The 26,911-nt window shown below is 35.8% G+C and overlaps 1 protein-coding gene across 1 annotated transcript in view; it reads right to left on the reverse strand.

The window, feature by feature from the left end:
* Positions 1 to 26,911, reverse strand: part of LOC136043984 (ankyrin repeat and LEM domain-containing protein 2-like) — a 94,461-nt gene that overhangs the window by 64,117 nt on the left and 3,433 nt on the right. Inside the window, exons 2-3 of the mRNA XM_065729068.1 lie at positions 21,141 to 21,417; positions 16,668 to 16,817 (exon numbers count right to left, since the gene is read on the reverse strand). Of these exons, the coding sequence (XP_065585140.1) occupies positions 16,668 to 16,817; positions 21,141 to 21,417 (427 nt within the window). The remainder of the gene's footprint in view (positions 1 to 16,667; positions 16,818 to 21,140; positions 21,418 to 26,911) is intronic.

Genomic DNA, 26,911 nt, shown 5'->3' on the forward strand with positions numbered 1-26,911 from the left:
CTCTAAAAAATTGAATTTTGATATCAATAGCTACATCAAAAGAATCACATTTTAATGCTGATTTTAAATATATTAAATATATACAAAAATAAATTTTTTAAGTGTAAGTAAGGAGCGACATTAAAACTTAAAACGAACAGAAATTACTCCGTATATGAAATGGGTTGTCCCCTCCGCAATCCCTCGCTCTTTACGCTAAAGCTTTTAATTGTTTTAAAAAATAGAATTGTGGCAGAGTCAAACTTTGGTGTAAAGAGCGAGGGATTGCGGAGGGGACAACCCATTTCATATACGGAGTAATTTCTGTTCGTTTTAAGTTTTAACGTCGCTCCTTACTTTCAGCTAAAAAAAATATTTTTTTTTTAATTTCTGAACGTTTTTGAATTAATGCATGTTTGGTTTTGGCTCTCCTCATATAAATTATTAAAATGAAATTTGTATATTAATTCTTTTTTTGGCTAAATGGCTTTCTCTTAGTTTCGATCAGACGATTTTGAGAAATAAGGGTTGAGAAGGAGGTCTAGTTGCCCTCCAATTTTTCGGTTACTTAAGAATGCAACTAGAACTTTTAATTTTTAGCGAATGTTTTTATTAGTAAAAAATAAACGTAATTTAAGAATTAACTTACGTAACAAACTTTCATAATCTTATATTTTTATTATGTATACGAGGGGGTTTGTACCCTCGTTAATACCTCGCTCATTACAATAAATCGTAAGTTTTGTCCCAATTCTTTAAGAATGACCCCTGAATCAGAAAGGCCGTAGAATAAATAGTTTAGATTACTAAAAATACTTTAGCATAAAGAGCAAGGTATTTATCTCCTCCTAAATACCTCGCTCTTTATGCTAAAGTATTTTTAGAACCCCTCATTTGCGTAATAATCTCTGTTCGTTTTAAGTTTCAATGCTACCCCTTCCTTTCATTTGAAAAAACGTTTTCATATTTATTTTTCATTGTTTTCTTATAGTAATGCTAGAAAATCCTGCGCCCTTTTCATTGAATTTTTCTTACCCCATGACAGATTCCTCCAAGGAAAGATCCTCCAACATAGCCCAACATTGTTTGATCGGTTTCATGGAGGGCATCTAGGCCCCCTCCCACGCTCAATTTTTCCCAAAGTCAACGGATCAAAATTTTGAGATAGCCATTTTGTTTAGCATAGTCGAAAACTATAATAACTATGTTTCATGGAGGGCATCTAGGCCCCCTCCCACGCTCATTTTTTCCCAAAGTCAACAGATAAAAATTTTGAGATAGCCATTTTGTTTAGCATAGTCGAAAACTATAATAACTATGTCTTTGGGGATGACTTACTCCCCCACATTCCCTGGGGGAGGGGCTGCAAGTTACAAACTTTGACCAGTGTTTACATATAGTAATAGTTATTGGGAAGTGCACAGACGCTTTCAGGGGGATTTTATTTTGTTTGGGGGTGGGGCAGAGGAGAGGGGGCTATGTTGGAGGATCTTTCCTTGGAGAAATCTGTCATGGGGGAAGAAAAATTCAATGAAAAGGGCGCAGGATTCTCCAGCATTACTATAAGAAAACAATGAAAAATAAACATGAAAACTTTTTTCAAATGAAAGGAAGAAGTAGCATTGAAACTTAAAACGAACAGAGATTATTACGCATATGAGGGGTTTCTAAAAATATTTTAGCATAAAGAGCCAGGTATTTAGGAGGAGATAAATACCTTGCTCTTTATGCTAAAGTATTTTTAGTAATTTCAACTATTTATTCTACGGCCTTTCTGATTCAGGGGTCATTCTTAAAGAATTGGGACAAAACTTACGATTTAGTGTAAAGAGCGAGGTATTAACGAGAGTACAAACCCCCTCGTATACATAATAAAAATATAAGGTTATGAAATTTTTTTACGCAAGTTAATTCTTAAGTTACGTATATTTTTTACTAATAAAAACGTTCGTTAAAAATTAAAAGTTCTAGTTGCCTTTTTAAGTAACCGAAAAATTGGAGGGCAACTGCGCCTCCTTCTCCACCCCTTATTTCTCAAAATCGTCTGATCAAAACTAAGAGAAAGCCATTTAGCCAAAAAAAGCATTAATACACAAATTTCATTTTAATAATTTATGTGCGGAGAGCCAAAACCAAACATGCATTAATTCAAAAACGTTCAGAAATTAAATAAAAAAAACTAATTTTTTTAGCTGAAAGTAAGGAGCGACATTAACTTAAAACGAACAGAAATTACTCCGTATATGAAATGGGTTCATATCCTCGCTCTTTACGCTAAAGTTTGACTCTTTGCCACAATTCTACTTTTTAAAACAATTAAAAGCTTTAGCGTAAAGAGCGAGGGATTGCGGAGGGGACAACCCATTTCATATACGGAGTAATTTCTGTTCGTTTTAAGTTTTAATGTCGCTCCTTCTTTCAGCTCAAAAAATTAGTTTTTTTTATTTAATAGTATTACAGAAGCAGAACGAAATCCTAGACCTACAGGAAATGGTAGCGAGACTGGAGCGAGATTGTTCAGCAAAAAAATCTCACCGTAAATAGAACGAAATCAGAAATAATGAGAATTTCATTTTTAAAGCATAGGTTACCAGATTTACCTGAAGTGGGTATACCAGTAGTTCAGAAATGAGAATTCTGGGTGTCATTTTTAACGATAGATTGACATGGGACGGCCATATAAATCATTTAATTCCCCAAATTATCCCTCTACTAAGGTCTTTGGCAAAATTACACCGGTTTAATCTAGGCAAAGATACAATGCTTACTTACTATAAGACTCACCTGAGACCAATTCTAGAATATGCCTACCCAGTCTGGCACGCTGGTCAAACAGTTCGTGGTAACGAACTGTAGTAAGGAGCGACCCGGCTCAAAAGTAACCAAAACTCTAAAAAATGGAATTTTGATACCAATATCTACATCAAAAGAATTGCATTTTAATGCTGATTTTAAATATATAAGTTTCATCAAGTTTAGTCTTACCCATCAAAAGTTACGAGCCTGAGAAAATTTGCGTTATTTTAGAAAATAGGGGGAAACGCCCCCTAGAAGTCATAGAATCTTAACGAAAATCAAACCATCAGATTCAGCGTATCAGAGAACCCTACTGTAGAAGTTTCAAGCTCCTATCTACAAAAATGTGGAATTTTGTATTTTTTGCCAGAAGGCAGATCACGGATGCGTGTTTATTTGTTTTTTAGTTTTTTTTTCTTTTTCCCAGGGGTGATCGTATCGACCAAGCTGTCCTAGAATGTTGCGGGAGGGCTCATTCTAACGGAAATGGAAAGTTCTAGTGCCCTTTTTAAGTGACCAAAAAAATTGGAGGGCACCTAGGCCCCCTCCCACGCTAATTATTTTACCAAAGTCAACGGATCAAAATTCTGAGATAGCCATTTTATTCAGCGTAGTCGAAAAACCTTACAACTATATCTTTGGGGATGACTTTCTCCCCCACAGTCCCCATGGGAGGGGCAACAAGTTACAAACTTTGACCAATGCTTACATATAGTAATGGTTATTGGGAAGTGTACAGGCGTTTTCAGGAGGATTTTTTTGGTTGGGGGAGGGGTTGGGAAGAAGGGGATATGCTGGGGGAACTTTCCATCGATAATTTGTCATGGGGGATGAAAATCTCCATGAAGGGAGCGCAGGATTTACTAGCATTATTTAAAAACACAATGAAAAAATAAATATGAAAAAGTACTTTCACCTGGAAGTAAGGAACAGCATTAAAACTTAAAACAAACAGAAATTATTACCCATTTGAGGGGCTCACCTCCTCGTAATACCTCGCTCTTTACGTTAAAGTATTTTTAGTAATTTCAACTATTTATTCTACGGCTTTTGTGATTCTGGGGTCATTCTTAATGAATTGGGACAAAATTTAAGCTTTTATTGTAAAGAGCGAGGATCTGACAAGGGGGCGAACCCCCTCATATATGTAATAAAAATATGAGAATACAAAAGTTCTTTACGTAAGCTAATTTATAAGTTACGTAAATCTCTTACTAATAAAAATATTCGTAAAAAATTAAAAGTTCTAGTTGCCTTTTTAATTAACCAAAAAATCGGAGGGCAACTAGGCTTCCTCCTCCGCTCTTTTTTTCTCAAAATCATTCGATCAAAATTATGAGAAAGCCATTTAGCCAAAAAAAAAAATAAAAAAAAAATGCAAATTTCGTTTTAATTATTCCTCTGCGGAGAGCCAAAATCAAAACATGCATTGATTCAAAAACGTTCAGAAATTAAATAAAAAAAAACAAGTTTTTTTAACTGAAAGTAAGGAGCGACATTAAAACTTAAAACGAACAGAAATTACTTCGTATATGAAAGAGGCTGCTTCCTCATCAACGCCCCGCTCTTTACGCTAAAGTTTTTTACTGTTTTAAAAAGAAGAATTGATAGACAGAGTCAAACTTTAGCGTAAAGAGCGGGGCGTTGATGAGGAAGCAGCCTCTTTCATATACGAAGTAATTTCTGTTCGTTTTAAGTTTTAATGTCGCTCCTTACTTTCAGTTAAAAAAAACTTGTTTTTTTTTTATTTAATCTCACAAAAGATCAAACTAACAGACTTGAGGGAATACAAAAGCGTGCACTGCGAGTGATTTTGGGGAATACACTGTTACCTTATGAAAAATGTCTTGTTCTCTCAGGTCTAACAACGCTTGAAACAAGGAGGCACGAACTTCTAATGGGCTTCGGACATGGCCTTCTCTCATCACAGAAGCATCGCGATATCCTGCCACCGAATATTACACAAAACAAGCAAGACACCCGGCACCGCAACAAGCTACAGCCATGCGACCCTGGAGCAACACAGCGATACAGGAAATCATTCCGACAATATTTCATCACTCATTTTAATTTATAGTTTTATATATTGCGATTATTTATTTTGATATTCCGCAATAAATTATTTGCCATTGTCATCCTTGTATGATATACCAGGTGAAAACATTAAAGGGATTAGTGGTATGTACGAGAATAGCATAGCTGCACTTAAGAATGGAAATGAGGTTAGTACCTGATTTCGGAGTAAGTCAGGAAGTAATCAGCGTTGCATCTCATGTCCATTTATATGGATCATTCTGATGGACTTTATCTTAAGGAGCACAGTAAAGACAATGAAAGAACACAGAATCAATTGGGGACTTAAATTATTCTGATGATTTAAGCACCCTAGATGATAATGTTAGCATTATCATATTGGCAATGTCCCTATATTGAAATGTGAATGTGGAAGTTATCCCTGGTATTTATTCAAGATGTTTTTGATACTAAGAACTTACATACTATTTAGGAATGTGAAAGTAGTAAATTTTAACGTAAGCTATAAATTATAGGGGCAAGATAGAAGCCATACTGTTAAAGTAGTAATTGCTGTTAAACTAGACTTACATACTATACTGTTAAAGTAGTAATTTCTAATGAAAGCTAATGAAAGCCAGTTGGGCCCTTGCCCACTGACCCCATCTAGGTGGCACCCACGCAGAGCGGTTTGAATAAAACAAACTTTATAACCAAATGATACAAACAACCTATATAATTCGGATTGTGTCGTAAGAATACACTGAAAATTAATGAAAATTTGGAAATTCGTACACTAACAATAACAATTCTACCTCTTCTGCTTCCTTAGCTTTTACGTGGCGTAGCTATTGAACATATTGGTTTGACTTTTTCGGTTTATTCTCTTTTGATTTCCTTCTTCTTTAAATTGTTACAAATTAAGTTTCTTTCCTTTTTGACGCTGGGGACGTCTTACTTTTATACAAACGAAATATTCTTTTGGCTGTTTGTCGTATTTTGTTTCCTACTTATTTCATTTCCAATGTTTTATTCATTTTCCCAACACTGTTACTTAACACACTCAAGTCATCTGCGTATCTAGTAAAAATGCTAGTAAAAATGACTTCAATCTAGCATATATAATATATATATAAAATAAAAAGAAAACTGTTCCCTTTATTGATACTTCAAATATGAACTTGAATGCGAGGGAGCCTTTCCATATTTAACCAGTATCAAGAAACAACAGTAAAAAGCAACAGAATACCCTTAAAATTACCAAGGGTAGGTAAATTGTGATTAACAGGCGTCATATATCGGATGCACATCGGATAAAATGACCGATTTGAATCTAATACAACAGCCTACCCACTGTAGATAAATTTTGAAATAAATTTATCTACAGTGAGCCTACCAAAGGAACTATCAATTTTCAATATCAGCGTAATTAATAAAATTCAAAAACTTTATTAATTTAAGATATCTATGGGCAATAAAAACAAAAAAAGCTATTATTGAGGGCACCAAAAGAGACAAAAAATAGTGGGAGAGAGAGAGAGAGAAAGAGAGATAGATATAGAGAGAGAGTGATATATATATATATACTTTACCGCGAAAATGACTTCCTTTTAACAAAGCTTGTAAAAAAAAACCATCAAAGTCATTATGTAAATCATAAAACTACATAACCACAAAGTAAATCACAAAGAAAAAAAACAGCTTAGTGGTAAAAGAGAGATATAAACAAATAAACAGATGGGCGAGATAAAAGACAACAACCGTTTCTGTTAGTTTCTGGCATGCTCGCAACATATTCATTTTTTGGGGGAGGGGTGATAGTACAGGAAATGGCAAAAAAAAGGAAACTAAATGAAAATCGGTAAATCTGCTGAAAACATTGAAATTACAGTAGAAGAGAAAATTTATCCAAGTTTCTTATACTAGACGTTAGAGTTATAATGACGCTAAAAGTCACTATTTAACGATAAGCTTCACATAATTTTTTATTTAGTTTCTTACATTGCTTAAACGTCTCTTAGCTTATTAAGAGATTTTTAAACGTTTCTTTAAACATTGTTTTGTTTATCCCCTTCTAGTCTAGGAAAATTGAGAAAAAAAGCGATCAACCTCAAACAAATTGCTATAAAAATGATTCTTTTACTACCCGACCCAAAAATATGTGCTGATACCGACTGCGAAAAGTTTACCGCTGTGACTTTTTCACAAATTTGAGGTTTTTTTTTAAGTTGAATTTGAGATTGAGGCATAAAATGTTGGTAGAGTAAATACCAACAAATTCGATTAGATATGTCATTTCTACGCTCTTTTTTGCTGATGAACATGAAACTAACTGTTCAAAGTCAAAGAATTGTTTGGGGCTTAAAGTTTGAGAGAGTTAGGTTCGGGGAGAGGTTTTAGGCAAATTGTGAAAAAAAGGAGTCAACCTCAAACAAATTGCTGCATAAATGATTCTATCACTACCCGACCAACACATATGTACTGATTCCGAACCCGAAAAGTTTGCCGCTCTAGGTTAGAGTTTTTTTTTAGACTGAGGCAAAAAATGTTGATTGAGTACATACCAGCAAATGTAATTAGATGTGATATTTCTACACTATTTTTTTATGAACATGAAACTAAACTTTTAAATAAATAAAAATTGTCTAGGGCTTAAAACTTTGAGAGAGAGTGAGGTTGGAAGAGAGGGTCTAGGAAAAAAGTGAAAAAAGGGGTCAACCTCAAACAAATTGCTGTACAAATGATCCTTTCACTAAACGACCAAAACATATGTGCTTATTCCGAATCCGAAAAGTTTGCCGCTCTAGCTCTTCCACAAATTTGAGTTTTTTGAGGTTGAATTTGAGGCTGAGGCAAAAAGTATTGATTGAGTAAATACCAGTAAACGTGATTTGAAATTTCATTTCTACTCTCTTTTTTTGCTGATGAACATGAAAATAAATATTTAAAGTGAAAAGAATTTTTGGGGCTTAAAGCTTTGATAGAGAGTGAGGTTGGGGGAGAGACTCAATCTGCGGGCGTATATTAAACTTGGCATATGGCAAAACATTTGCAGCCTCGCGACTTGGTAACAACCAAGACTGGGTCCAGATGAAGTCCACGATGCCTGGAACCACAGTTCTGTGAAATTGAGCAACGATGAGGATAAGGAGAGGAAGTTGAAACGCATATTTGGCAACAACAAAAACATTATGTCAAAGAGCTTCCCTTAGCTGAAACAAAACACCATTTCAAAAAAAGAGATAAAGATACACACATCTTTATTACATAACAATTATTACATACAATAACAATTACATAAGGCAGATAAAAATCACAGTAACACAGAGATTCATTGGATAGTGGCAAAGCTATTCCAAAATTTGGTCTTCTTCTTATCTACCATCGTCTTCAAGGTTTCCGGCACCAACTGTTTCGCAGTTAGAACTACATCGCAGTTAGAAGTACATCGCAGCGTCAAACACACGCTCTTGCAATTACTGTGAAACACTGAGAGAAGGAAAGGCGGTGCTAAGATCTACTGGAATGCGCAGGTCGTAATTCTCCTTTCGGCAAATTCCAGTCATACCCGAAAGGATCCAGTCAACACTGAACATTTTTCTACGCTTGAACTTGGAAGTATGCTCGAAGCGAATGATACTTGCAAACATCGCTTGTTGGTGGGAGCGTTTTTGTCTCTACATACTTCCTAGACCTTCCAACTTTTTCGAGGAATTTCCTTTAGCGGGCCAGGTCAAGACTAGTTTAATTTTCTCCAGCTTTAAATAAGATAAGTGTGGCCTTCTCTCCAGCTTTTCTAATGTTGCCTTTTGTAGAAAGTGAATCTAGGAATAGTCCGGCGATATCCTGGAAGTTTTTCTTCTTTTTTGCGTGGTTTAGTGGTGTAGATTTTCCTATACCATAAATTCGCAAAGTCGAATCGCATCCCAGAAAGGCATGGAGGAAAAGAATTTGGCCACAAAGGGTGTGACCAAGTTTCAGTTTAGTTGCCAATATATCCAACAGAGGGCCGCCAGATTTACAGTTTTGCTATGTGTGGTACAGTAAAAGGACTAGTAAGTCCGTATCCTCTCCTATTAAGACAGTGGGTTGGCATTTTGCCGACTCAACCGCAGTCATCACAATCAGCAGGTCAGCACCAGCTAGCAACTGGTACACTTCACATCCCATATAGCATGAGCCATGGGCCTAAATGTGACAACACTAGCCTTACCGTTGGTCTAAGCAATCACTACTCCATTACCAAACCTTTCCTTAACGAGCTTCTTCATGTAAATTGGCTATACAAAGACTCTTCCAAATCACCGAGAAACTCACTCATCATGTTGACCAAATCATGGACTGTTAACTGTTCGCCATCATTCGGTTCCCAGAGCCGCATCACCTCTTCCAATGTTTGCTTCTGATTCATGGATACTTTCTTACCTTTCTTTTTTCGAGTCTGTAAGTCGGATTTTCTGCATGTTTCAAAGGGAGGTTCTTACCAAATGCAAAGTTGCGGTATCATGTTTTGTAGCATACAACATCTGCTGCATGCCGATCCAAATTCGCTCCTAGAACTCCGCCGTAAACTTTCTCAGAGCAGAGACCATTTCGCTTTTGACAGAACCTCACCAGTGTCTCTCCGAACTCTATTGTGCAGACGCGGAAGCTGTTTTCCTTCTTGAGAGTCTTCTCAATAACCACTCTGCTCGAACAAAATGAACAATCAGTTTTGAAATCGAATTGTTCCATCAAGTGATTTAAACTCCTCTTCTGGGACTCATTTTGCTTGACTAAGAACCCCAAGTACTGGTCAATGGACCTAGCATTTGTGTAAGAGCTTCGGCATGACTTGTGAAAACAATCCCCCACAACAGCCGTCACATCAATTCGTTTTCACTTTTACTTGATCCGTTTATGGTTTTCACTCCTACTTCAGTGACAACAACTTTCTTATCCACTTCAAGCATTTCTTTCTTACAGGTAAAACAAATTATCATTCCAGACTAGAATGATAAAATGACGTAAATGACGAATGATAAAAATCACCCCATAAAATGACGTAACGAGAAACTTTAAGCGGAAGGAGAACCAATCTAATTTTTAAATTTTCAGGTGTTTTTCTAGTTTAAATTAAAAAATTAGAATTATCACTCAGACACCATAAATATTTTTGCAATTTACATAACAACTTTAGCAATTCTGTTAAAATTTTCAGGAATTATTCTAGTTTCACTTGACAAATCAGATTTTTTTGTTAATTCTTGCGCCTCAAATTTACCTTTGAGTCTACCTTAAGTCAGGCTTCTATGTACCTCAAATTTGCCTCAGAGACTATACTTCACCCTCCCCATCTTCAATCCAAGTTGATGTAACATTTTGATGTATTAGGGATGTAAATCAAACCCCTAAACCACTTCCTAGAGGAATTGTCGTTTCAGGACGACATTCTTTACATTGAAAAATTCCCCTCAACAACCCAAAAAACTCAAAATTGTGTAAGCTAAGGCGGCAAACTCTTTGGATTTGAAACCAGCACTTTTTTTTAGTCGGATAGTACCCTCTTTAAGAGTAAAAGTGTAGGGAGGAAATTCAGCTCCAGAAACCCCCCTCCCTCCCTCGCCTAAAGCAATTTGTTTGAGGTTAACCCATTTTTTCACAATTTTCCTAGAACCTCTACCCCAAACCCTCTCTCTCTCTCTCAAAGCTTCAAGCCCAAAACAATTCTTTTGACTTTAAAAATTTAGTTTCATGTTCATCAGAAAAAAAAAGCGTAGAAATGACATATCTAATCGCATTTGCTGGTATTTACTCAACCAACATTTTTTGCCTCAACCTCATAAAACTCAAATTTGCGAAAGAGCGGTAAACTTTTTGGATTCGGAATCAGCACATATTTTTCAGTTGGATAGTGAAGGAGTTATTTGCATAGCAATTTGTTGGAGGTCAAACCACATTTTTACTAGGCAAAGGAAAAAATTTGCCAACATTCACTAAAATATAACGTCTATCTATCATAGGCAGCGCTAAGAGTGAAGTGGACTCTCTGTATTAATATTTTTACTATTATTATAATTATCACCAAGGCACTATGTATGAAATAAAATGTCGTAGCAACTTCATAGGGGGATCAATCCATTAGAAATCAAAAATTCTAATGCCCTTGTTAAGAGTGAAATTAATTGGAGGAAATTCAGCTCAAGTAGCCCCCCCCCCTCAACGGCCTCATTTCCTCAAAGACATCCGACAAAATCTAAAAACTTACATTTTTTTCATCAAAGTCAAAATATCCATGGACTGACTCTGGGGATGAAAGACCTTCACAGCCCCTGGGGCAAGGACTGTAATTTATGACATTTACCCATTGATTACATATATTGTTTGTTATTGGGCAGGGGGGGCATGTTTGATCCTCAGTGTTCAAACAGGCATAGGACATTAAGGTGAAGCTTTCGGAATAATCTGAGGGATTGTTGAACAAAATCAAAACATAATATGTGCAAGCAGGTTATCAATAGGGCGTACCTCAAGAACGGCCTAGGGCAGTGGTTCTCAAACTGTGGTACCCTTTGAGGGTTCGCTAAAAAATTTTGGGGGTATGTGGCCGGCCAATAAAAAAAATAAAACAACCCTTTAACTTCAGCACTGGAAATTATATTTATATTTTAGCTATAATTTACGTAGTACCGGTAACTGAGAAGGGGTAGCTAAAATGTTTTGTGGGTAAAAAGGGGTACAGTGTCTAAATCAGTTTGAGAACCACTGGCCTAGGGTATTAAGTTGGAACTTTCAGTCAATGATGAGAGGGATGATAAATTGACCAAAAGGCAACACATGTACACTACTACTAATATTACTACTATTGAAGCCAAGAGTATTAAGAGGAAAATTTCAGGGAATTTCGAGGGAATATTGAACTCAATCAAAACACATTAGGTGCGTACAGGTTGTCAAAAGGGGTGCATGAGCAATGGTCCTGAAACAACTTAGAGTATTAAGCTGAAAATTTTAGGACATGCTGAAGGGGATGGATGTTGAACTAACCAAAAGACACTATGTGCATACTGCTACTGCTGTTACTACAACTACACTGTTACTGCTACAACTATAATTACTACTGTGGCTAAGAGCACTAAGGTCAAATTTTTAGGGAGTACTGAGAAGCATGTTGAACTGAATCGAAATGTACTAAGTGGATGAAGTTTACCAAGGGGAAAATCGACTATTTTCCAGGAACAGTTCAGGGAATTAAGTTGAAACTTTCAGTGCATGTTCATGGGGATGGTTATCAAAAGCGTCTATCAATAATATATCAAGAACAAATCAAAACACAAAATATGCATGCGTTTTAACAAAAAAGCATGTGTATCCGGGTGTATCAGCAATATCCCAGTAACGCCTTTGGGTATTAAGTTAAAACTTCTACGGTTACTAATATTACTAGTATTATCCCTGCTCTTTCTACTTCTGTCACTTTTGAACCAAATCAAAATAAATTAAGTGCCTCTAGATAGTCAAAATGGCATAGATGCAATATCTTAGGGCAAGAATAGAAAATTAAGTAAAAACCATCAGGGAAACTTGATGAATTTTTAGAGATATTACTACTACTATTACTGATGCTAGTACTCCTATGAAACTAAATAAAGACAGTCTAGGAGCATCCAGATTGTCAAAAGGCCACAGATGCAGAACATCAGGAAGGAAATAGAGTATTCGGGTATAGGAAATAGGGTATATGCAGGACATCAGGAGGAAATAGGGTATTAGCTAGAAACTTTAAGGAAAATTTTATATTGCTAGAAAATTAAATCAAAAGCAGTTTGTTCGTGCTGGTTGTCAAATGGAGATATCAGCAATATCCCTGGAACAGTTGACGGTATTAAGTTAGAACTGTCAGGATACACCTATTACTACTGCTACAGATAATAATGTTAAACTAAACCAATCTGCACTAAATCATTAAATCAAACTGCATTCAGGTTGTCAAAATGGTATAGGTACAATGTTTCAAGAATAGAATAGGGTATTAACTGTTTTATTTAATTCATTTAAAGATACAGAAAAACATTAACCCCCAACAAAGAGCAGAGACCATACAATCACACATAGTACGACATATAAAAGAAATAATACATCTCGTCATAATATTAGGAAAAACAGTGCCAAAAAGACAAACAACAAAAATATAAAAAACAAAGAAATGCTGGGAAGGAGAGGCGTAATAGGTCTTCATAACACGGTGACGCTAAAGTGGCTTGGAACGGATTGGAACGGATTGGAACGGATCCGTTCTCTTTGGGGGAGCTGTGGGTTGTTAATTTGGTGACACTAGAAAAACTGAGGTATTTTTAACTTAAGAACGGGTGACCGGATCTTAATGAAATTTGATATTTAGAAGGAACTCATGTCTCAGAGCTCTTATTTCAAATCCCGACCTGATCTGTTGAGATTGGGGGGAATTGGAGGGGGAAACCGGAAATCTTGGCAAACGCTTACAAATGTCGTAGATTCGTGATCGACGTAACCGGACTGGATCCGCTCTCTTTGGGAGAGCTGGGGGGTGGGATTCAGTGCTTTGGCGACTTTGGTGCGTCTGAACGTGCTAGGACGGTGAAAATTGGTAGGCATGTCAGGGAGCTGCACGAATTGACTTGATAAAGTCGTTTTCCCAGATTCGACCATCTGGGGGGCTGAAGGGAGAGGAAAAATTAGAAAAATTGAGGTAGTTGTAACTTACGAGTGGGTGATCGGATCTTAAAGGATTTTGACATTTAGAAGGACCTTGTGACTCAAAGCTCTTATTTTTGATCCCGACCGGCATTAAGCCTCTGATTTTCCTTTTAAAGCAATCTATTGATTCTTAAAATTTTGCTAGAGCTTATGGCATATGAGCTCTTGGCTCATCCGACCTCGTCACAAGTGCCATTTGAGCTTTTAGCTCTTGTTAATATGGTAAGTGGAAAATTTTTTTTCACACAATAAACATCGATCCAACATTAAAATTCGATATTTCGCATTAAATTCTGTGGTTCGAGGAAAGTTGAGGGAGTGTAAAACTAAATCAAATGGTTTCATTTGTATCCAGACTGTCAAAAGACTGCATGTGGAATATCTCAGGAACGGCATGGTTTGAGCCGCTTGATCTTTGAGAGCATGTTATTGAGGATGTTGAACTAAAACAAAAGACATTATGCCCATCCTAGTTGGCCATAAGGGCGTATTTGCGATATCATATGAACAGCAACAGGAATTAAGCTCAAGCTTTCGCGGCATGTTGCGGGGGTTGTTTAACTGAATATGGATCTTAAAAGGACTTATGCGCAATATCTCTGGCATTACTAAGGGCATTAGGGTAAAATTTCCAAGGGATGCTTGAGTGCATGTTGAACTAAATCAAAACACGCTAGACGCATACAAACTATCAAAAGGACGTATAAGCAATATATCAGGGACGGTTGATGGTATTAAACTGAACCTTTCAGAGCTACAACAACGACTACTACTACTTCTACTACAGCTACTACTACTTATGCTACTGCGAGTCTAACTAATTACGACTGTGGCTGATATGTCTGTGACTATCTGCATCTGAAAATACTTGTGGCTGCGACTAGTTGCGACTCCGAATGAGTTTCCTCTACATCATCTAGTTTCCTGACTACATTATCTCTACTTTCTAAAGACCAGAACGCAATTTACAGCTTATTGAAAACAAAATAGATTTTAATCGTTTTTTCTTTCAAACTCTAATAAATGCCAAGTTATTAAGACTTTCAGCAATGAATATCTGTATACATGAAACAGTCAATCCTCATTCATTTGTTATTGTAATCTTGGTTATGATGGTGATTATATGTTTATATGAATACATATAATATATATATATATATATATATATATATATATATATATATATATATATATATATATATATAACACGTAGCTCGAAAAAACAAATTGTTTTCACTCAATAAACTGCAAATTGCGTTCTAGTATTTAGGAGGCACAGGGGCCGTTAGTCCTACCCATCACAGTGGTAGTAACTGCTCTTTTTTTAGTTTGGCTTTGTTATTTATTGTAATTTCTGTTCGTTTTGGGTTCTATTTATCTGTTGAGAACACTTGAAAAGTCATCTATCTAAAAAAAAAAAAAAAAAAATACACTTGAAAAATAAATTACTTTAATTTTCCTCATCTTTGGTTTAATATAGCTCATTACTTTTCTTTAAAAAACTTCTTTTGTGGAAAAAATTCTTTAAAATTGAACATGTGGTTCTCATACTTGAACCACAACATTTACTCCCTTACAATCTCCTACAGTCCATCTACAAACTATATTCTATATTGTACTATAATTCGTCAAATATAATCAATGTATTCTACATTCACCTATAACTCCACAACAACGTTTTTTAATTCTATGGAATCCTCCATAATGAATAACAATCTTCTATTACTATTAATAATATTATATAATTTTATGAAAATCTTCAACAATATTTTATACAGACCCTTGACTTAAAACCAAGTTAAATAACAGTTTTTCTCACACATAGTATGTGTCTAGACTTTAGATATTACAATTCCAGATTCGACTAGATTCCTCAATTTAAACATTTAACTGCCCTTAACCTGTCCCGTATTCCTCCACTAGACCACTAGACCTTCACTAATCTACTAACAAACTACGGAGATGACCTCACGAGATGAACTAACTAAGACGTATATGCACAAAAAGAGGGCAACTTGCAGGGCAACTTGCCTCCATCTCCAGTCAGTGTCGACGCTAACCAATCAAGCCAATTTAAAGTGGTCATTTGGTATAGGCTATTGAAACAAATCGACTCACATTTAGAAGGGTTAATTGACAGAGAAACGATAGCAAGATGCGACTTCATATGGAAGAAATTTTAAGTAACATCCTACTCAGCGCTTCTTCCGTAGTTCGTCAGAATAGTCATTTTGTCAGTTTAGCAAGGCTGGTCAGTTCTGATTTAGATCTTTCAGTAATTAAACTAATATTTCTGATCATCATATTTTTTCTATAGTTTCCTATTCTATGCACAATTTTTTATAAGGTTTAGTATTCTGTACAATTTGTTGCAGCCTATATTATTCTATATTATTAGCCAAAACTTCTGTCATTTCTTGAATTCTTCACTTCTAGTCAATTCTGCATTATAGCTTTCATTAGTTTAACTAATATCTGTGGTCACCAGATTTGTCCTTAAACAAATTACCTTTCAAAAGGGGAATTTCACAAAAAAAATAATATATATAAAAAATAAAAATAAAATAAAACTCCTACCATCTGATATTCCGTTCAGAAATACTATATGATCATGACATAATAGCATATTTCTCCAACAATAATATCCCTACTTCATTGTTTCTCCTTTATGCGTATGGATGTGTCAACAATTTTGAATGTGCGAAAGTTTCTCTAGTCATTTACACTAGAATACATAATTTTTCATAGTATTCGACATATTATATTTTATTTACTGATGAAATAAAGCTTTTTCGGTGATTTCCAAAATTTTAAAGGCATACTTTTTAGTTGCTATTTTGTGAGGCCAACAGTAGCAAAAATTATTTTAAGTGTAGGCAGCTAATGAAACACAATTTGTGTCCATGTGCAGTCAAGTCCTCCAAGGGCAGTTATTTTAATGTTCACATTATCTGTACTTTTTTTTCTTGTTGAAAACTCGCATACAAAAAGGAAACAAGTGTTCTTTCGAATAAATTGGGCCCCAGTAAACGTATCAGGATAGTGTCGGGACACGACACAAAAAAGTGTTCTTTGGCGCTCTGGCTATATATTAACCGCCATCTATATTTTACAACTTTAGTCGGAAAAGACCTAATGATCTAATGCTCAAAAAGCAAACTTACGGATAGTACAATTTTAGAAACTCCAGATCCGTAATGGTCTTCAAAAGGGCTTTTCCGACACTGTGTTGATTAGCTTTACAAATGAAGTGCAACATGTTGTATTTTTGACCACCAGTCGTTACAGGCGTGTCACCGCTGCTTATCAAATATCTGCAAAGAATATGGATTTAAATTTAAAGCACAAAATATTCCCTCTTCCTTAAAAGCGGTTCAGAGAAAGTCTTTATGAACATTAACCTTTAGCTAATTTTAGTTAAGACGATTAGAAATATAAAAAGCTTTCAGTTTGCAGGGGCAATCACAACACTGTTAAGAGCATTGCAGGAAAAACACATAGCGAGAGAGAAAAGGAGAGAGAGAGTGAGAGAGAGACTTATTTTACAAATTTTTCTGAGGTTTTACAGCAACTTCTCAGGTAGATAAAAATATTCAGCAAAAATAAACCCTCTTCCCTAAAAGCAGTTCACAGAAAGTCTTTATTAACATCAATCTTTAACTGGATTTAGTCAAAATGATGAGAAATAAAAAAAAATATCGGTTTGCATGGTTAATCACAATACTGCTATATCAACCTTAAATAAAGGGCATTACAGGGAAAAATACATAGCTAGAGAGACAGAGAGAGTACGTGAGGGATAGACCTTACATTTTTTTTTAGATTTTACAGAAAATTCTAAGATAGATTCCATGAAAAACATTCCGATAGATTTCTCGAACAACTGTCAGTTTTATTCTCCAAAAAGTATGGATCTTAGCTATCAAACAGTTCGTGGCAACGAACTGTAGTAAGGAGCGACCCGCCTCAATAGTAACCAAAACTCTAAAAATTGGAATTTTGATACCAATAGCTACATGAAAAGAATCGCATTTTAATGCTGATTTTAAATTTATAAGTTTCATCAAGTTTAGTCTTACCCATCAAAAGTTACGAGCCTGAGACAATTCACCTTATTTTAGAAAATATGGGGAAACACCCCCTAAAAGTCATAGAATCTTAACGATCATAGAATCATTGAAATCACACCATAAGATTCAGCGTATCAGAGAACCCTATTGTAGAATTTTCAAGCTCCTATCTGCAAAAATGTGGAATTTTGTATTTTTTGCCAGAAGGCAGATCACGGATGCGTGTTTATTTGTTTTGGTTTTTTTTTTGTTTTTTTCCCCAGGGGTGATCGTATCGATGCAGTGGTCCTAGAATCTCGCGAGAGGCCTCATTCTAACGGAAATGAAAAGTTCTAGTGCCCTTTTTAAGTGACCAAAAAAATTGGACGGCACCTAGGCCCCATCCCACGCTAATTATTTTCCCAAAGTCAACGGATCAAAATTCTGAGATAGCCATTTGATTCAGCGTGGTCAAAAAACCTTATAACTATGTCTTTGGGGACGCCTTACTCCCCCACAGTCCCCGTGGGAGGGGCTACAAGTTACAAACTTTGACCAGTGCTTACATATAGTAATGGTTATTGGGAAGTGTACAGACGTTTTCAGGGGGATTTTTTGGTTGGGGGGAGGGGTTGACAAGAGGGGGATATGTTGGGGGAACTTTCCATCGAGGAATTTGTCATGGGGGAAGAAAATTTCAATGAAGGGAGCGCAGGATTTTCTAGCATTGTTTAAAAAAAAAGAAAAAATAAATATGAACAGTTTTTTCAACTGGAATTAAGGAACAGCATTAAAACTTAAAACGAACAGAAATTATTACGCATATGAGGGGCTCACCTCCTCCTAATACCTTGCTCTTTACGCTAAAGTATTTTTAGTGATTTCAACTATTTATTCTACGGCTTGTGTGATTCAGGGGTAATTCTTAATGAATTGGGACAAAATTTAATTTTTAGTGTAAAGAGCGAGGTACTGACGAGGAGGTGAACCCCTCATATATGTAATAAAAACATGAGATTACAAAAGTTCGTTACGTAAGCTAATTTATAAGCTACGGTTATCTTTTACTAATGAAAACATTTGTAAAAAATTTAAAGTTCTAGTTGCCTTTTTAAGTCACCAAAAAATTGCAGGGCAACTAAACTTCCTCCACCGTTCCCTTTTTACTCAAAATCATTCGATCAAATCTATGAGAAAGCCATTTAGCCAAAAAAACTTGCAAATTTCGTGTTAATTATTCCTTTGCGGGGACCCAAAATCAAAACATACATTGATTCAAAAACGTTCAGAAATTAAATATAAAAAAAACAAGTTTTTTAGCTGAAAGTAAGGAGTGACATTAAAACTTAAAACGAACAGAAATTATCTCTTATATGAAAGGGGCTGCTTTTTCATCAACGCCCCGCTCTTTACGCTAAAGTTTTTTTTAAAAAAGCAGAGTTGAGAGAAAGAGTCAAACTTTAGCGTAAAGAGCGGGGCGTTGATGAGGAAGCAGCCCCTTTCATATACGAAGTAATTTCTGTTCGTTTTAAGTTTTAATGTCGCTACTTACTTTCAGCTAAAAAAAACTTGTATTTTTTTTTATTTAATATTGACAGGCTTTGACTGATGTGGCTTCACACTAGCGTATCGAATTTTTTTCTCATACTTTTGAGATGGGGACTACCCCCCTTCCCAAGATGCTGCTGCCCGACCCCAATAAAATGTGCTATATCAATTTTTCGGTAATTTTAGTTGAGTGGAGTTCGTCCAAAATGATGCAGACTTTGTCTGCTGACCACGTCCCTCTGGATATGGGGTTTCCCCTAACTAAACACTCTGATCAGGGTGGCTGCAACCTTTTGAAGTGGGTGGAGCCCACTCCAGGAATATCAATATCTAGTTAATCTAGCTCCAATCAGATTTCAGGCCAAGGGTCGGTTGGGCTAGCATCCCTCCACCTGAAAATAAGCGCTACGAAAAGTGACAAAATAGCCATGGATCAAGTCTTCCTTTTAAGATCTCGACCATCGCGCGTCAACGGACATTCTGCTGACGACGTCAAAAAGACTAACAAATTAAATCTTCTGAACCAAAGGAGGCTTCGAATATCTATCTGCTGCAGCTCACCAAGCAGCCTCGGTTTTCTATTCAAGCAGCAAAGCGTACCTTACGACTGTTCGGACACCTACTTCGAATACCCCTGCACTTACCCGCAAAGATGATTTTTTACTTTGACCCTACGGAAGCCGGTTGGAAGCGTCCCCGCAGCCGACCGAATAAACGATGGTCTGACAGCCTGTCCGAGTTTCTGGCGATGGCGAAAATCAAACCGAGCGAAGGAAAAACACTCGCACTGGACCGAAGTCGATGGAGCAGGCAGACGTAACTCTCTACGACGGGCAGCGCCCGGCAGGAGACCTAAGTCAAGTCAAGTAATTTTTATTAAGTCCTAGGGAGAGGAAGAGAGAGATAGAGAGAACTAGCTTACGAAAAGAAATTTATGGAAAACAACTTGCCGTAAAAGTGTCATTTGCATTAAGTTGCTTTTGCAAGAACCTCATAAATAAGGAAGATAGAATGGCTGTTAGTCAAAGCCTTAAACAAGAAAATCTTAACGTAAATGCAGTTTCTCATAATTCAAATTTTGCATAGGTGTGGCCCCCATTTTTGGCTTTCGTGGGGGTCTAGGTGCTGGAAATATTCATGCAGTTTTAGCACTAACCCTGAAATAGGATGGAAAACTGAAGAAACCCCTACATATTTGTACCAAAGATATATCCAAGACTTTCATTCGAAAGTTCCTTAACAAGTTATATTGGCTTTCCCAAAGTCTGGACCAAATGAGTTGCTCTTTGTGGGGCCATCACCCAACGCAATACAAATTTTCAATGCTTTCGGTAGCACAGATGTGGTGAAAACTACATCTCTGCTCTTTTTTTCGGCACAGTTACAATACACATTCAAGAATTTATCATATTACTCCTCTAGCTTCTAAATTCTATCAGATATAACAATCTGTTGACAATACCTTGGGCCACTTAGTGACCTCGTTTCTCAGCTCCTCAACATCACCAAAGCCTTTTTAATCATACCCCTTAGAACCAAAATGGACAACCAGCGATTATCATATCTTCTTGTATCTGAAGAAGTGGCTTGAACCTTAGTCGTTGATGAGGAGGAGCTGAAAGTTGAGGCAATAGACTATCTCAAGGCAAAGGCAGCTGATTTTTTTATATGCTGAAAATAAACAAGCAGCAGATATAGAAGTAGTTGTTGTCAATCAACGAGTGCTCTGTTTCCCAGTAGGCCATCCTAAATTTTCAGAAATAATTATAAAAAAAAAATGAAAGATGTACATGCATAACATTAAATTTGGAGGACTTTACAATTCACTTGAAGAAAAAAGGAGGTAGACAGTACTTGTACATAGGAAGGAGAAAATCAATCACAGAACTGATGTAAAAGGCCCTCGGAAAAATTATAACTGAATAGCAAGAATATGGATTTTTTCGTTTTGACCCCCTCCCCTTTCGAAAATGGAGTCTAATCTTCTTTTCCCCACCCACAGTTTCGACCTGTATACCTGTGAGGCTAACAAAATCTTACCTCGGATTTTCCCAAACGCACTTCACGAAATAATCAGTATCTCCAGCTTCTGCAGCTTTTCTTAGCTTTACAATATCCTGAGGTGTTGGTGACTTAAAAAGTGATGGTTTTTCACCTGAAGCCGCTGGTTTCGATACTCCATCTAAAATATCTTGACCCAGTTGACTAAACTGTTCTGCTTCTTTTAGGGTAGGAAATGTCTTGAACCTCGATCCTTTGAACTTCTTGCATATATCTAGTGCCTCTTTTTTTGACTCTGTTACAAACACAGGAGAATCTAAAAGCAATTTATAAATTCTAATATCAAAGATATGAGCATTAAGAGATCTCAACATTATTCCAATTCTATTTTGGCTTACGAAGTAAGAAGAACCAGTTTTGTGCTAAGAATGTGAAAAATACCTTTACAGAGTTGTATAAACCCTGTGGTGACAGAGTGGATTGACCTCTGCCTGGGATTATGGAGCCCGAAGTTGGATCCAACCTGCTACAGAGGATTTAAGTACATGGAGACTATGCGTTAGCGTCCCCTAATAATCAAACAAGAAGAATAAGAAGGACCTTATTATCCTTTATAGGCTTTTATTTGTATGAATTCTGATGAGTGGAATAAAGAGGAGCAAAAGAATACAATATTAGTTTTTCATTAAAAAAGAAAAAAATTGGGATTAACGTAAAACGTTTAACCTTAAAATTGAAATCAGGTAGAAATTGTAACAAAAGGAGGGGGATGCCTCCCGACCCTATTCTTACTGCCAGCGTTACTTGTGGTTTTATGAAAGCTTATTGAAATTAAATATAAAAAAAACGATTTTTTTTTACCTGAAATTTAGGTGCCCCATTAAAACTTAACATAAACAGAAATTACCCCGTGTATAAAAGGGGCTATTCCCTCCTCAACGCCCCGCTCTTTACGCTAAAGTTTGACTCTTTCTCTCAATTCTACTTTATAAAACATTAAACAATGGAACTTTTGATAAGTAAGACTAAATTTGATGAAATAGATTTAATATAGATTTAAAATCAGCATAAAAATCCGATTCTTTTGATATATCTATTAGTATCAAAATTCCGGTTTTTTAGAGTTTCGTTTACTATTGAGCCGGGTCGTCATTACTACAGTTCGTTACCACGAACTGTTTGATAGAAGAAATTCAAACAATTGGTAATCACAAGTGATTTATTTATCTATGGTATTCCAGTGTATTTCTATTAACAATTAAATTGTTAATTCCGTTTTATTTTTACTTAAATTCAGGTAAGTTACTTGAACTGTTACAGGTTAAGTATCTTCCATATCTAAATTTCAGAAGCGATGACCAACTGTTGCCAATTAAAAGCCACGTGCCTCCCAAGATTTATTTTTAATTTGTTACTTTGTTGTATTTTTTTTCAGGTACTTTGAGTAGAAAAAACTTAGAAAAGGGCTCATTCAATTGGGCTATCATTCATTTTATGCTATCAAAAATAATTGGAGGGCAGCTAATCCCCTTCCTATTACCTTTTTTGCCCCCCCCCCTCCCCTTCATAACTCCGTGGTATTAGATCAAACTTTTAAGATGCTTATAATGTTCATAATCGCCAAAGCTTCAATTGATATACCTCGAGGAATGGCATCACAACCAAGCCAATAGTTGTCAATTTTGTAAGCTACCAATTGTTAACTGATAGGTTTTAGAGTGAAAAAAGAGCGGCATGTTTGATATTGAGAGTCCGATTAGCTCCAATCTTTTAGGAATCGTTCTTTGGGCCAAGATGAATACACTTTTTAGTGGGAAGGGGTCAGGTGTAGGGAAGAGGGCTTGAAAATGGGCAAAAGAATTTTGTTCCTGATCATTTTTAAACTTACAGCCTTGGACCAAAAGAAATCTAACGCACAAAAAAATGAAAATAATAATAATGTAGAGGGGAAGGCAGTGGCGCTAATTCACAAAAATGCTGGTGGGGGAGGCTAAATGTATTCTTGAAAATATAGGGGGGAGTATTTTGTTTTTTTTATTTTATTTGATGAAAATAAAAAACTGTTGCTTTTATTTATAAGACCATAAGAACTAGCAGAAGGGGGACAAATTTCCCCCTAACTAGCAACATTGGACACTGGTTCCAAAAGAGGCTAAATAATATCAGCTAAAAACTTAAATCTTCAAATCCCTAGGCAAAGGGTACTCCAATATGTAAGGAATAATAGAAACACAATATTGGACCCCAAAAACAGGACAAGATAAAGGAAGAAAGATGTTTTTGCTCTGAGTGACTTGAAACTTAAAACTGTATGTCACTGGGCTCAAGAGACCTGAATTTGCAAGAAAAATTTAGTATGAGAGCACGGGCTCCGAAAAGGACCAAAAAAATCACACTGGCAATACCTTGTATCCTTAAGTCTTTGGATCAAAAGGAACCCAATACACGAGGAAAAATATCAAAGGAAAATTGGTTTCCCCGAAATGGGTAAAAAAAAAGCCAAAATTTTTCTCTGATTGGCTTGAAACTTTCAAAATCTTTGCCTGAAGGGGACGAAATATTTTGTTGGGAGGGAAAAGGAGGATGGATGCAAGGGCAAAGAAAATCTTTCCTCTGGTTAGTTCGAAACTTAAAACCGCGAGTCCTTATTCCAAGGATAACCTAATGTAAAAAAAATTGATTGGGGCATAGGCCCCAAAAAAGGATCAAAACTTTTTTTGGTCAGCTCGAAACATAAATCCTAAAGTACTTGAGCTAAGGAAGCTCTATGCAGAAAAAAATGGAAAGATATGTTCCTAAAAAATGCGGCCCCACAAAAGCCAAAAAGAAGAGCCAAAAAGCATTTTTTTTTTCCCAAACAGCTAAAAACTAGAGACTTTAAGTCTCTTATTCAAGGGATCCCTAATGTATAGAACTATTTTAGTTTTGGGGTATTGGCTGCAAAAAGAGCCAGAATTTATTTTTTTATGATTGGCTAGAAACTTATACAGCTGAGTCGCTTAGCCATGGAAACACCAATATACACAAAAAACTGAAATAAAATTTGATTTTTCCAAAACTAGGGTCCAAAAAAAGTCAAAAATCTATTTTAGTCGGGGTGTGGACCCCACCAAATATGGTTCTTGGAAGTTGTCCAAAATACTTGTCTTTATCCAACTACTTGAAAAATAATTTCTTAGACCACACTGCTTTTCCCTTTACAAAAAATTAAGAGAAAAAAATAGGTTTAATTTAAATAAAGCAGTAGAACAAGGAACGAAATAATTGAAAAAAAAACAACAAAAATTAACTAATAAAAAATCCGAATATTTTTATAAAACCCGAAAAAACAAGTTTTTTTTTAAGAAAACCATCTAAAAAAGACAAATTACTCACACGGGAGAAAGAAAGAGACATATAACAACTAAAAACAAAACAATACAACTCACATTCTAAACATTTCCAGAACTGCTGTTACTCAGTGAACAAGACATAAGCCAAATGTCTATAGTGCTTAAGATATTTGTGCACTATAAACATTCGTTTTTGTCAATTTTTATGTCAAAACAAAACAATTTGTTTTGTTTTTTAGTTGTTTTTTGCTCCCGGATGTCGAGCCAAAATATTCGGACTTTTTATTTATTTATTTTTTTTACACTGCTTTATTTAAATTATAACCGTTGTACTACCTGAAAATTTAAAGAACTTAATTATTGGAATAAGAGAACCAATTATTTTGTTGGAAGCAACAGGTGATAAGAGGAATCGGAAATGGCCAAACAATTTTTATTCTTATCAGTTTGAAACTTACTGTTATAATCACAAAGTTAAAAGACCCTAATGTAAAAAAAAGACTAATTTTGGGGCTTGGTTTCCCGAAAAGGGGCCAAGAAAGGCAAAAACTACTTTTTTCTGTTCATCTTAAACGTATCTTAGAATCCACCAACCAGGAAGACTCAAAGGTGCAAGAAAAAAGATAGAATAAAATATTATCCCCCTTCCTGGTAAATATTCAAAACCTCTTTTTCTCAATGGCCTGAAACTTACACCTGAGTTTTCATGGGCAAATGGAACTTTTCATGGACAAAAGATTAGATTGGTCACAGAGGCCTTCCAAAACTAGGAGAGAAATTATTTTTCTCTTAGAATCCGTAAATCAGGAAGACCCAAATGTGCAAGAAAAAAGACGGAATAAAACATTATCCCCCCTCCCTGGTAAAGAGTCAAAACCTCTTTTTCTCGAAATGGCCTGAAACTTACACCTGTGGTTTCATGGGCAAATGGAACTTTTCATGGACAAAAGATTAGGTTACACAGGCCTTCCAAAACTAGGAAAGAAATTACTTTTTCTATGTCCTTGAAGCTCTCATTTAAAAATACTGTGGTCCTGGTAACTCCAGCTCCCAAGAAAAAATAATAGTTTGGCTAAAAATGGGGCCCTAAATGAGCCAATAAACACTTTCCTTCTGGACAGCATGAAACTTAAAGCAGCAAATTCCTCAGAAAGTGGACTAAAATGTACAAGAAAATATCTAGTCTGGATGAACAAACTAGCTATAAATTGTAGCCCAAAAAAGACTCCAAAAAACATTTTTTTTCAATTGGCTTGAAACTTTCAAGGATCATTGCCAGGGTTAGGATGACCGCATATTTTGATTGGAGGGTATTACAAGAGCCAAAAAAATTGGTCTCTGAGCTGGACTTCAAAAATGACAGTGGCTGGATCAAGAGGACTCTATCTTTTACCTCCAAAAAGATATACTAGAAACTGTTAACCCATTTGCGCGCTTCCGGAGTATCTTCATATTTAATGTTCATCAACTAGTAGTCAATTTATGGTGAAAGTGTTGTTGATTTTGGTTATTTTAAGTTAATTTTTTGATAATTCATGTTATTTTACTCCTTATTCTGCTATTAAATGAATGGTTTGTATCATAAAATACTAAATACCATCCCCTTTTCATGTCTGTACTGCCCCCTGGTATTTAGTAGGACAAATGGTACATGCAGGGACTTACCAGCAGTTCATATATCTTCATAACTGTGGGGCTACTACCTATACATATCATATGACAACTAATTTCCAGTTGTCTGATGACATTCATGTTGACTGATGACATATGATGACATGACTGATGACATCAGTTGTCTGATGACATATCATATGACAACTAATTTCCAGTTGTCTGATGACATTCATGTTGACATACTTACAACAACCACATAGCTCTTACCTTTTGTGTCCCTTTCCAGACAATTGTTACTCTCAGTGCAAAGTTAAACTTTTGAAAATCTGATTAGAACATGACTAACATGCACAGTACCAACATATTTATGACCAAGTACTAAACAAAATTAGAGTCCCATTCCATTTGTTATTCCACAGTGTCAACAATCCAATTGCAGTCAATATTTACTGCACTAAAACTTGTCATGAATTAGAAGTTGCCAAAAACTAAGCTGTGCTTAGCTACAGGGTTTGGAGTGGGATCCAAAAGGCTGGTTGGAACAATAATCCTTGGGTAAAAGGTGCCAAAAAAACATGCTGAACTTTGATATATGAATTGAAATGTAGTTGGTAAAACTAGGTGTGGAGTTGCATTTAAATTACTTTATGGGACAAAAAAAAACTATGTAGACTTCATTGAAACTTTGAAATACCACAAAGTAGAAAAACTATCAGACCAATCAACCAAGAATCCAAGGTGATGTGGCAATTTTTCAAGAAACGCCAAGCTATGGATATTCTAGAGGATGAATAGGTGAAATATAACACAACAATGTTTGGCTGAAAAGACACAAAATTGGAACAAAATAGTAACAAGTCTCTA

Source organism: Artemia franciscana, chromosome 2, assembly GCF_032884065.1.
Source record: "Artemia franciscana chromosome 2, ASM3288406v1, whole genome shotgun sequence".
Classification (NCBI taxonomy): domain Eukaryota; kingdom Metazoa; phylum Arthropoda; class Branchiopoda; order Anostraca; family Artemiidae; genus Artemia; species Artemia franciscana.